The sequence below is a fragment of the Panthera onca genome, chromosome X (assembly GCF_046562875.1).
Source record: "Panthera onca isolate mPanOnc1 chromosome X, mPanOnc1 haplotype 2, whole genome shotgun sequence".
Classification (NCBI taxonomy): Eukaryota; Metazoa; Chordata; class Mammalia; order Carnivora; family Felidae; genus Panthera; species Panthera onca.
Genome location: NC_138357.1, coordinates 82,823,375 through 82,836,010, shown reverse-complemented (window position 1 = coordinate 82,836,010; position 12,636 = coordinate 82,823,375). Strand labels below are relative to the sequence as shown.

The following is a 12,636-nucleotide window of genomic DNA, read 5'->3' as shown; positions in this document are numbered from 1 at the left end:
AAATGGCAACTGAAGAAAATACCTTTCCATATAACTCCAAGTACTTCCTATTAGAAAATGGTGTCTATATATTTAATTTAACTCAGCTCAGCAATTCTGGTTATTTTTAGAGCTTCAAAGGATCCCTCCCTCGGTGGCTCCGGAAAGAAATTTCCAAGCTGTCTAAGTTCAGTACCGAATCCCTCTCTTGCTGGACATAGAAATCCTAACCTTCAAGATTTTTGTGAAAGTCTGAGCAGGCCCAAGAGAAGAGGGGGGGACCAAATTAAAGGAGCAAATTCCAAAGAGGAGGCTTTTGTACACTTTGTTTCTGGTTATATCTTGCTAGGTGTTCACTTTTGTCATCTTGCTTTGGTTTATGTAAGAAGTGTCTGGGCAGAGGGAGAGACATTCTAAGGGCTCTCTCCCCCTACAAGTTGTGGGTTCTCTTAAACTGGGCTAGACTAGGATTAAACAGTCTGAGACTGTTTTCAATCTCTCATGATGCGCTCATTGTAAGTGGGCAGTAAGCAAACAGACTTTTGGTTGTCTGGAAAATAATCACCAAGGACTTACTGTGGGTTAAGGTGCATGGGTTTTTCAAAAAGAGAGAGAAATCCTGCTAGAAGTCTAGTCAGTTGAATTCCTGTAGACATGGTACTTCTTGGGCAAGAGTATCACAAAGCCCAAAAGGAGATGTGTGAGGCTGAAAGCTTCAAGTCCTGAATGAAGACACAATGCTAATCTGTTGTAAGCCATGTTCCCATCCCTCATACTTAAGCTGCTGAGGAGGGAAACTGGAAATGCAAGGTTGTCTCAAGAGTATCTCTGGCAGGGAAGAACAGCTTTTTTTGTCCTGGGCAGATTCTGGCCTCATCAGGGGCTGGGAAACTTTACAGAGTACCCCCAAAGGCCTGGGCCAGAGTCATCTGAAGTCTTCTTTGCAAAGCAAATGAAAAGATCCAGTAGTCAAAATGTCAATGAACAAATAAAACAATCTAGGCATATAAAACCAAATTGTCGATTTCCTTACATTTCCCTACCCCATCTTTCCAATGCTAGTTCTCTCTCCTTCAGGGATTCATGGCAATCAATTCTAGCCTGAGGTCGGTTTGACCCAGAAGCTCCAGATGAGATTTCCTCCAAATTAACTGCAAGCCCTGGTAATCACCTCCCATCCCCCTTCTCTCTCTGAACTAGGCTGCTCTAGCAGAAGGAAATGCCCAAATATTCCCCACCCCATTCCAACCTTCTTGTTCACTATATGGGATGTGAGGACTCCATTCAAGATTAAACTTGTGACAACCCAACTGTTTGTTGTTCTGAACAGGCAATCTCTGGAAAGTACTTTTTTGTCTGCTTTAGAGAAGCCCATCTTCTCATAACTGATGGGCTGTGACTCAGTAAGGATTTTAAAGTGTGGTCTTTTGAAACCCACCACTCCATAGCAGTGGAAGCATTTCTGGGAAATTCAGCAAATCCTCTGGGACATCACCATGTATGTAGGTACGTGTGCACGCACACACATACACACACACACATATATTTATATATATAAAATATGTATAGATAAATAGATCTGTCTCTTTATATAAAGGGTATGTGTATGCATATAGATACACACATTCATATATACATACACCCACATGCCCATACCCAAACACACACACACACACACACACACGCACACACCATCTTTTGAGTTCCTTTTCGTACTCAGTTTCATTGCATTGATTCCCACCCTTTCAGGGTGTGGGCAGCAGGGAGTGGGTGAACTGCACCACATCTTCTATTTTACAAACAATGCATTAGTTCAGAGGCAGGAAAAATCTGCCCGTACTTTTCTGACTCACTTGAATCCCCCAGTACAAAGGCCATTGGTAGTTTTTGTTTGTTTTTTTAAAAGTGTATAAAATAAAAAATAAAATAAAATAAAATAAAATAACCAATACTATTTCACTTCCCTGAAAACATTTACCTATCTGATTGCCAGGCCAGAGTTAGAGGCGGTTGTATAAAATCCTGGGTTAGGTGAATGGGGGGAAAGAACGAGAGGAAGGCAGATACTGATTATATACCAAGGTCTCACGAATTCATAGAGAAAAAAGCAAGGTAGGAAGCCACAGACAGCAGTCCCTGCCATCCCACAAGTTTTGTAAAGAGTAACATGATGAAGACACAGAAAACCAAAGCTGGAGCTTTTCTATAGGGCCTTACATGATGACACCAGATTTCTGACAGACGCTGCCTTACTACACTCCCAGGGGAGGCAAAGAGAATACTGGCATTACATATTCTACTTGAGAATAGGACCTAGTCCTGTTGCCAGTCATCTTTTACCAGAGCTTCCCCAGAAGCAGACCACGAAGTCTGGAGGTCAGAAAAAGACAGGGAAAGGGAAAAGATGAATACAATAGGATGTCCCAACAAAATCTTGGATAAACCTAGGGTAAGCATTTATGTCTTCCTCTAATTTGGGCCTACAATCAGAAAGGTAAAGGTTTTCCTCTCTTCCTGACCTGCTGAAGTCATCTTCTGCTCATTATTCCTCCTTCTGTTGTGCCACAGTTCCTAGCTTTTGCTCTCCTAAGCGGCTCTTCTCCCCATTCTTCACGGGGAAGTAGCGGTTACCATTAGTACACACGTTGCTGTCTCTGGATAAGGCACACTGTGATGGAGCTGGAAGATGATGATCACTCTTCTCTTCCTTGATCAATGTGCCATTGTTTCCATTTACCTGTGAGTGGGACCGACCCTGATGAGGCTCTAGGGATTTAGAAACTCCATCTGAAGTGCTCTGTCAAACACAGATATATTCAGTTGAAATGGTAATCCCAGACTGACAGTTCCCAAGCATGTTCATAAGCTAGCTTGCAGAAGCTGCTTCAGTTCTTCAAAAACATCAGAAAGCCCAAAGCCTGTAAACACCTAGTAAAGTGTGCTCTGATAACTGTCCTGAGAACTTAGGGTGACCACAGATGGATTTGACTGAAACTCAATGGCTGAGACGACAACATAATGACATAGGTATCATTTATAAAGCTTTACAATGTATTTTTCTAATACTGGTCAGAACCCTAAATGGTAGATATTATGCATCATTTACAGATGAGGGAGCTGAGGCTCAGAAAGATTAAAGTACATTGCTCAAGGACACTCAGATAGAATGTAGTAGGGGGCACCTGGGTGGCTCAGTCGGTTAAGTGTCCAACCCTTGATTTGGACTCAGGTCATAATCTCACGGTTCGTGAGATGGACAGCACCACTGTCCAGGGATGATGCTTTAGCTAAAAACAAAGTCAACATGAGAACTTCCTTGGACAGGCTACCTCTGGAGTAGATAACAGTATCCCCAGTAATCTTAGCAATGAGAAACTTACGATCATCCACAATCCCTTCTTTTCCTTTAGTTTCTTCATGTGTAAAAAAAATAATAACAGTACCTATTTTTTACATTCCTATAAGGATTCAATGAGACACTCCATGTAAAGCACTTAGAATGTGATGTGCCTGGCACACTGTAAGAACTCAATAAATGCTAGCTAATATTATTGTTTTGATTCCATGTCCCCAAGCAAACTTCTGATATCATGGCTTCCCTTACAGCTTACACTTACATGAAGAAAGCTCTGGTAGAAACGGTTAAGAGCATATGCATTAGAGTCAGCCAGATCTAAGTCTGAATCTTGTCTCTAACAATTAGAGTTGTTATACTGTAGTAGAATCAGGACAATCAGGACAGGGCAGGATTTTGGAATCGTCAGCTCAGGCTGGAATGGCAACTTGGATGTTGACTTGATGGATAATTTTGGGCAAGATGTTTCATCCCTCTGAGCCTCAGTTTCCTCTGTTTAAAATGGAGAATCCTGTGGTGCCTGGGTTGCTCAGGTGGTTAACTGTCCAACTCTTGATATAGGCTCAGGTCATGATATTTGGGGAGAGGGGTATGTCTAATGAACATCAGTGGAAACTGTTATAATTCAAGGTGTACATTAGAGGAAAGTTTAAGACCATTTTGAGCCATCAGGAATAAGCAAAATGGCAACAACTCCTTCCTTCTCATATTTAGCAAAGGCCAAAGTCCAATTTTCTAAGCATCTCTGGTAGAAAGCCCTCAGAAAACCCTGAGAAGCTGGCAATTCCACTGTTAACTTCACTTTGGCCCCTTTTCTGGCTGCATGTAGCACATACTATGCTAGGTACAGGTGTTCAGGACACAGTACCTGGTTTCTATCCTGTGGCTTCACTCAGGGAGAAAGATAACACTCTGCAGCACTGTGGGAACAGTGTGGGCAGTTAACACTCACTAACTCACAGCTAGAGAGCGAGGGAATGAAATCAAATGCTGGGAGTAGCTAGGAAAGCTCACAGTTTTCTGGCCTGATCTGATCATTTGCAAGTTAGCTGAAAAGACAAGATGTATCAAACAGAAGGTAGATAATCTCAGGACGGTGCTTACTTGTTTATTTCCTTTTTTGTGTCCTTTGGATCCTCTACCAGTCTGTTCTTTTCCATGCCTGTAGAAAGTGAGGGGAAAAGTGATCCTGAGGAATATATAAAGCCCACATTTTCACTTAATTAATCACCTCCTCTAGGAAGTTTGACCCTCTTATGGAAAGTTAGTCAATGCCTCTTACCTTAATGGACTTATTCAATAGGTGGGTATTTTCCCAATAGCACCTTGAATAACACTAGCTCATACCAACCTATTGGAATACATACCCTTTTCCTGGCCCACCAACCGAGACCACTTGCATGCCAAAAGAGCCTCGGCCCCTGGAGGACCTGCTGCCAGCCCACTGGCCCACAACCATCCCAGCAATCTCCAGTTTTCCTCCTTGGGAAGGGATTGGATGGAGACCTGGAGAGATAGGAAGAAGGAAGTAATGAATGCTAAATGCAAGGTAGGATAAGAAGTGGAAACAAAGATCCTACAGCCCACCTACTCTGCTTATTTCCATTTCTCTATGATAAACACTCTGTCATAACAACAAAGGTTCATGGTGGAAACAAATTTAGGGACAGGGGTTGAAGATCTGTACACATCCACTTTATTTTTTTAAATGTTTGTTTGTTTGTTTATAGAGCAAGTATGTGCACAAATGGGGAAGGGGCAGAGAGAGAGGGAGAGACAGAATCCCAAGCAGGTTCTGCACTCTCAGCGCAGAGTCCAATGCAGGGCTTGAGCTCATGAACTGTGAGATCATGGCCTGAGCCGAAATCAAGAGTAGGATGCTTAAAAGGTTGAGCCACCCAGGTGCCCTGTGTACACATAGCAAGTGGGGTATGGACAATTCATTTTTTTGCTACAGGGCCTGGCACATAGTAGCTATTCAATAGTTGCTGAAAGAATGAATGTCCTAAAATCTAGTTATTAGAAAATTATAAGCCAAATGCCACTTCTATTTTCCTTTCTTTTTTCTTTGCATTAAAGTTTAGTTGACACATGTTACATTAGTTTCAGGTGTACCACCTAGTGCTTCGACAACTCTGTAGTTATGCTGTGCTCACCACAGTACAGCTACCATCTGTCACCATTTAATGCTATTACAATACCATTGACCTTATTCCCTATGCCGTGCCTTTCATTCCTGTGACTTACTCATTCCATAACTCATTCCACTCTCCTTCACCCATTTTGCCCATCCCCTCAACGTTCCTCCCCTAAGGCAACCATAAGTTCCTTCTCTGTTTATGGGTCTGGATTCTGCTTTTTGTTTATTCATTTGGACCAAAACCACTTTTTTCTTTTTAAGCTTTTATTCAAATTTCAGTTAGTTAATATTAAAGTGGGCCTAAACCATTTTTGATTCAAATATGTATCACTACACAATGGAGGATCAGCCAAACCAGCAAACTGAACTGAAAATAATGAAACTAAACTGAAAGTAATCTATAATTAATAAGCAAGAATAGCAACAGTTGAAAACCAGAACCAATTCAAGACAAGATAGCATATCTCTTTAAAACAGGAAATTCCAACTCAGTCTGTATGAGCTCACAAGCACAGTAGAGCTTTGTAATTTGGCATAAAAGGAAGCCTTCATAGAATCCACAGTTCTAGTAAACATTTAATTTTAGTTTATGGAAAAAAAGCAAATGTTAATAACCCTCCACTCATTTAGCCAGTTGTCAGTAAAGAGTCCTTCATTCATATAACAGTGGATGTCTAAGGTACCAGGGTACTAGCCAGTTCTAAGAGGGCTAGAAAGACTTGCCTTTGGGGATCTTACTGTGGCCTTTGAGGAGGCAGAAGGCTCCTCATGAACCACCAGTAACTGGAGACTAGGCATCACTGGGAGCTGGGACAATGGCAAGGATCTCCTGAGAACTTAGCCTTAATTAAAGCTGTCTTCTGAGACACAATAAAATCAACATGCAAAGAATGGGAACAAAGATCTGTAAAGTCAGCTTCAAGGAATGGACTGAATGGCTGGCTCCCTGGTTTGTAAAACTTGATCATTACCTGACTGAACAGAGCAAACATCCACACTGCTCATCCAAGTAGAGCCTTGAACTAAATATGCATACTGAATTTTATGACCCTAGATAAACTTCCAGCTTTATTTTTTTTAAGTAGGTTTCACGCCCAGGGTGGAGCCCAACACAGGGGTTGAACTCATGACCCCTGAGATCAAGACCTGAGCTAAGAATCAGACACTTAACAGATTGAGCCCCCCAAGAACCCCCCCCCAGCTTTATTATTTTTAAAATGATGAACAGTGGACAACAAATACCTTGAACCATAGCAATGACATTCCCACCTGATCACAGAACCTTGATACTTCATGTCAAAATGTCCCTATTAAAAAATCCTGTTTCACCAAGGTTGTTTGAGTTATTAGGATCAGTATATTTGTTTCAGGCACAGTATTGGGCCTGATATATATGAAACTGCTGACTCTGTGACTGGTACTAACTACCAGATGGGTTATTATGAAATAGATTGAGGATGACAAATACATCACTCATAGGTACTGACCTGTGAATCCCCGGCTCCTTCCTTGAGGGGGAGGTGGCATTGAGCCCATGGCTCGGGAATAAAGTGAAACAGGGTAGAGAGGGGGCACCATGGGAGGCACAAAAGTAGGTGACGGAAGTAGAGCAGAAGGTGGTGGATGGTTCATGTTGACTCCTTCAAGGATACTCTGTCTCATCTTTTCCACTTTGGTTGCCAGATCAGCCTTCAAATGAAGAACAGAATTAGTAACAGTAGCTGCCATTTTTTTTAACGTCTTTGTTTCAGGCACAGTATTGGGCACTCTAGGGACAGTCTCACAAATCTATTCCCATTAAGAGAACTGAGGCATGGAGTTAAATGGCTCAAGGAGTCATACTCAGGGAAACCTGTCTGGCACCAAAGACCCACTTTTTGCATGACACCAAACTACCACACTAGCTCTGACCAAGGCCTTGTGAGGCACATTGACTAGGTCAAGGGAGACAAATATAACAATAAGTATTTACTGATGGTCTGTCACACGACCAGAAATAGGCTAGGTTATTTTTTAAGGTGGATAGAACAGAGTTAGGTGAAAGAATAAAACCTGACATGCACAAAGTTTTTTAACCTTCTCTCCCATACCCAAGATCAGAGACCATGACCTCTGTCCAGGAGAAGCCCATGCCTCTAGTCCAGAGATCAGCAAACCTGTTCTGAAAAGGGCCAGATAGGATTTGTAGGCCATATGGTCTCTGTCACAACTATACAACTCTGCTGTTGTGGTGGGAAAGCAGTCACAGGCAATATGTAAATGAATGGATGTGGCTGTGTTCCAATAAAACCTTATTGGAATAAAAATTTCAAGGTTTTCAGTTTTGATGTATTTTGCCACCCCCTGCTCTAGTCCCTCAGCTCATTCCCCCCAAGTGGATAAAGAAGTAAGGGTTCCTTTCCCTGTCTTTCCTGAGGTTTCATTGTAAAGAATCTCCTGCTTCTACTCTGTCATCTACTTTACTATTCTCTTCTAGTTCCAAACATATTTCCTTTACAAAGGTTATCACCATTTGCAGAAGTGACTTATAGTTTTTGCAAATAAGGGAAATGAAATCCTAAGAATTGCAGGAAAGCCCTATTCCATGGGAAGGAAATACTCAGATAAGAAAACAATAGGAAAATTTGGTGTTCATAAAAAACACTTTCCAACGTATGGTTTTATAACATGGACATATCAGACTCTGGGCCTTTGGGATTATCCTTGACCCAGTTAGGTTAATGTCACACATTCCCCTACTTCTGCTACCTCCCTCTCCAATGTCTCTGTTCCTTTCCACCCTCTGCCCATTCATCCCCACAGTGGATCAGAGATGGCCCTTAGCAGCTGCCCGACATAAAGGTACCTGGCCATCACAGAGCTCAACCAGGGATACTCGCTCTCGGCCTGCTTTAATCAACTTGCTCTGGAACAGCTTGCCATCAAAGTAAATCCAGGGGCAGCAGTGCTCCCACGGGACTGGCTGGCCACAGGCATCATTGGCAAACAGAGCTGTGTCGACCCCACTCATGAAGAGGGCAGCAAGCTGGATCCCTCGGGCATCCAGTTTCTCAATCTGAAACCACCACAGAGGAAAAACTACTATTAAAAACTGTCACTGGTTACATCTACTCTTGTTCCTGTTATTCTGATTATTCAAATTAAACTTGAGCGTGTTGCCTCTTAATATAGACATTTGAGTGCACAAGCAGCTTCTATCCATGTCACTCCCTGACACAGTTTGAAAGATACTCATTATAGTTTGAAAGATACTCATTACAAAAAAAAGACATCAGCTTTAAAACTTCAAAAAGGCACCAACCATTTTGTTTTTACCTGTCAAGTTAGAAAAAGTTTAAAAATCCAAAGAGAAAAAGAACACCCAGTGCTGATAAGGATGAAATAAATGGGCACATTCATATAAAGCTGATGAGAAATGTACATTACAATTAAGCAGTATGTGAATAACCCTGAAAAATGTTAACATTTCTTGACTCAGTAATCCTACTTTCATGAATCTATTCTAAGGAAGTAGAGCTATAAATAAAACTCTATGCGTAAAGATTTTAATTGTAATGTTACATCTAATAGGGGAAAACTGGAAACCAAATGGCTAACATTATAATAATTAGCTGATACATGCATATAATAAATTTCTTAAACTTTTTTAAGACATAGAAAATATGTGCTATGCTAAGTTTAAAAACACAATATGTAATCACATACACAATACCTCAACTGTGTAGAAAATGTTTATATTTATTATCTCAAGTTGGCATGGTAGATGGCTTCAACAGGAAAAGGAGAAGTACTTGCAAGTTCCCTCCTACATGTGATCTGGAGACAGTAACTGCCCTAGGGCCAAGCAATATTATACTTACTGTAAAGAGGAACCAACACTGTTTTTCTTAGACTGTTTTTGTCTTTCCCTTAGTTAACCTCACTTAAAGGAAGATTCTGTTAGCCTTATTGGGCTAGATCTTTTCCATGTTTATCCTAGGGCCTCAAAAAACCATGGCCACTGAAGTCAGGAGAGGGGTGTTCTGCATTAATAGCTAGTATTATTGGATTCTGTGTACTTAAGATATGCAAGACACTGTTCTAGGTGTTTTGCATGGATTATTTACTTTATTTAATATCCCTACAAGTAAGGAAACTGAAGCAAGAGAGGTTAAGCAACCTGCCTCAGATCACACAGCTAGGATGCAATGAAGCCGAGATTCAAACCCAAGGCAGACTGGCTTCAGAGCCTACCTTTTAAACTACTGTGTTCTGGGGCCCCTGGGTGGCCCCAGTTGGATAAACGTCCGATTTCGGCTCAGGTCATGATCTCAAAGTTTGTGGTTCGAGCCCCGTGTTGGGCTCTGTGCTGATAGCTCAGAGCCTGGAGCCTGCTTCGGAATCTGTGTCTCCCTCTCTCTCTGCCCCTCCCCTGCTCAAGCTCTGTCTCTGTCTCAAAAATAAGTAAACTTGAAAAAAATTTAAACTACTATGTTCTGCGTTCAGTTAGATGGTGGATTTGCTTTCTTCCTTATGTTCTTCTAGATTTCTCTCTAACATCCAATAAGTATTACTAAAAAGGCAGGCATTTACTCAGACAAACTCAGGACACAAGGAAGAATCCCCTGTAGTGTATCTTGCAAGAGTCAGAAACCTTACCATAGTTTGTGGCCACAACTTATTTGTAATGTATAATATCCATCTTTTCTGTCCATTCTCACCTATCAGTATGGGAGCAGTGGTGCAGGTACCTCTTGGTTTTATTAATAAACATACATGATTGGCTAAAGTAAATCAAACATTTGTCTGTAGAACTTACTCTTCTCCTCAGCACCAGGGGAAAAAAAGACCAAAAGGAAAGCATTGAGCTCATAAAAGAAAGATTTTAAGTTAGGGTAAAACAAATCACCTTGAGTTCTTGAAGTTGATCTGGCTCATAAAGCTGGGTAGATACTGCCTGTGCAAGGAAAGTGTCTAGCTCATGGCGATGCAGGATTCGGCCACCAGGCCACTGAACCATGTATCTAGAAAATAAAAGCATAATTATTAAGGTAAAAAAGCTCATTTATTCCTTTCACAAACACTTATTAAGCTAAGAACCTATCACGGGCCAGGTTTTGACAATTTCAGTAGAATAAAGTTAAAGCATCTTCGCCTTTGTTTATTGTGGTCTAGGTGGTAGAGGAGACAGGCATGTGCCTCAACAATGACAGGAGAGTGTGATAAGTACCAAGATAGAAGAATGTACAGGGTGCTACAAGAGCACAGGAGAGGGCTAGGCTAAAGGAGTGAGGGAGGGTATCCTGAAAAAATAGCAGGAGCTGGGTTTCAAAGGGCCTGTAGAAATTAGTAAAAAAAAAAAAAAAAAGTGGGGAAGGATGTTCTAGTTGAGGGAACAGTATATGTGAAGGCATAGAGGTGTGGAGTTCAGTATAATATAGTAGGTTCCATAACTCAAAAAGATATCTGCACCCCCATGTTCACTACAGCAGCATTTACAATAGTTAAAACATGGAAACTACCTAAGTGTCCACTGATGGATGAATGGATAAAGCAGTTGTGGTATATATACAAATACAACGAATATTATTCAACCATAAAAAATGAGGAAGTCCTATCATTTGCAGTAATATGGAGGGACGTGAAGACATCATGCTAAGTGAAATAAGTCAGACAGAGAAAGACAAATACTGCGTGATCTCACTGATAAGTAGAATCTTAAAAAAAAGAACTCATAGAAAAAGAGATCAGAGTTGTAGTTATCAGAGGTGGCAGAAGGGGAGGGGGAATTGGAGGAAGGTAGTCAAAAGGTATAAACTTCCAGTTATAAGATAAATGAGTACTGGAGATAATGTACATGACTGTAATTAGCACTGCTATGTGGTCTATAGAAAAGTTAAGAGAGTAGATTCTAAGCATTCTCATCATAAGGAGAAAGTTTTTCTTTTTCTTTATACCTGTATGAAATGATGGATGTTAACTAAACATTGTGGCAATCATTTCACAATACATGTAAATGAAACCATCACGCTGTATGCCTTAAACTTATACCAATTTTATATCAATTTTTCTCAATAAAACTAAAAAAAAAAGGTCAGATTATGAAGTGTCTCAAAAACAGTATTAAGGAATTTGGACTTTCATTCTGAAAATATAAGAAGATACTTAGGGATTATCAGCAAGACAGTGATATTGACTGGCTCATAGGGTAAGAGAGAAGAGGCATGTATGCCAGTTGGGAGGCAACTGCAGCAATCTGTGGCTGAAGAGGTATGAACAAAGGCACTGGCTCAGGGGTTGGAGAGGGCCAGGGGACAAAGACAAGAGCTACTGAGTAGATATATCCATAGGATTTGGTCATGCATGTTATGGGAAGGGGGTAAAGAAAAAGAAAGAGTCTAAGATTCCTAGAATTCTGACTTGAGCAGATGGCTAGATGATAGGGCCATTCCTCAAGATAAGAAATCCATTAATTAAAATAAATAAGTACTCATTGATGAGTATTTGAGTTGAATTTCATGAACTGAATATGTCTTACCATTCTAGGCACCAAGATGCAGAAAGAGGAAGAAAGATGAAAAAAATACATCAGTACAAAGTCTATGTCCTTAGCTCCCTGAAAGACCCACAAGACAATGATCATTCATAATTATTGGAGCTGTGTGAGACTTCAGAAAGCTGGCCCTTAAAGCAAGGGATGGTCTTTTCTGAGTGGCACGTGGAATGAATCTGTGGGGACTGTGATCCAGTTGCTACTACCAGGAGGCTGTATGATGCCCTGGAAAGAACCTGGCTTTGAATCTCTAATCTGCTGTTTCCTCACCTGGAAAGATCACAACAGCACAGGCAGCCCTACTGCCATTACTCTTTCTTCAAGCCCAGCTGTCATTTCTCTCAACTCCAGGATGTTTCTGGGCCTGCAGAACATGCCAACAAGCCCTGTTGCTTCTTTACAAACTAAGTTCTAGGGGCGCCTGGGTGGCTCAGGTCGTGATCTCAGGTTCATGAGTTCAAGCCCCACATTGGGCTCTCTGCTGTCTGTGGGCAGAGCCCGCTTCAGATCATCTGTCCTGCACCGACCACCCCCCCATTCGCCTCTTGTGTGCGTGTGCACTCTCTCCCTCAAAAAAAAAACCCAAAAACAAAAAAAAAACCACTTAAAACAAACAAACAAACAAAGTTC

At 41.2% G+C, this 12,636-nt stretch overlaps 1 protein-coding gene across 1 annotated transcript in view; it reads right to left on the bottom strand.

Moving 5' to 3' along the window:
• Positions 1 to 1,699: 1,699 nt before the first annotated feature.
• FAM120C (family with sequence similarity 120 member C) overlaps positions 1,700 to 12,636 on the bottom strand; it is a 114,715-nt gene continuing 103,778 nt past the window's right edge. Inside the window, exons 11-16 of the mRNA XM_081793279.1 lie at positions 10,363 to 10,477; positions 8,320 to 8,529; positions 6,962 to 7,163; positions 4,702 to 4,840; positions 4,439 to 4,496; positions 1,700 to 2,776 (exon numbers count right to left, since the gene is read on the bottom strand). Of these exons, the coding sequence (XP_081649405.1) occupies positions 2,522 to 2,776; positions 4,439 to 4,496; positions 4,702 to 4,840; positions 6,962 to 7,163; positions 8,320 to 8,529; positions 10,363 to 10,477 (979 nt within the window). The 3' untranslated portion in view covers positions 1,700 to 2,521. The remainder of the gene's footprint in view (positions 2,777 to 4,438; positions 4,497 to 4,701; positions 4,841 to 6,961; positions 7,164 to 8,319; positions 8,530 to 10,362; positions 10,478 to 12,636) is intronic.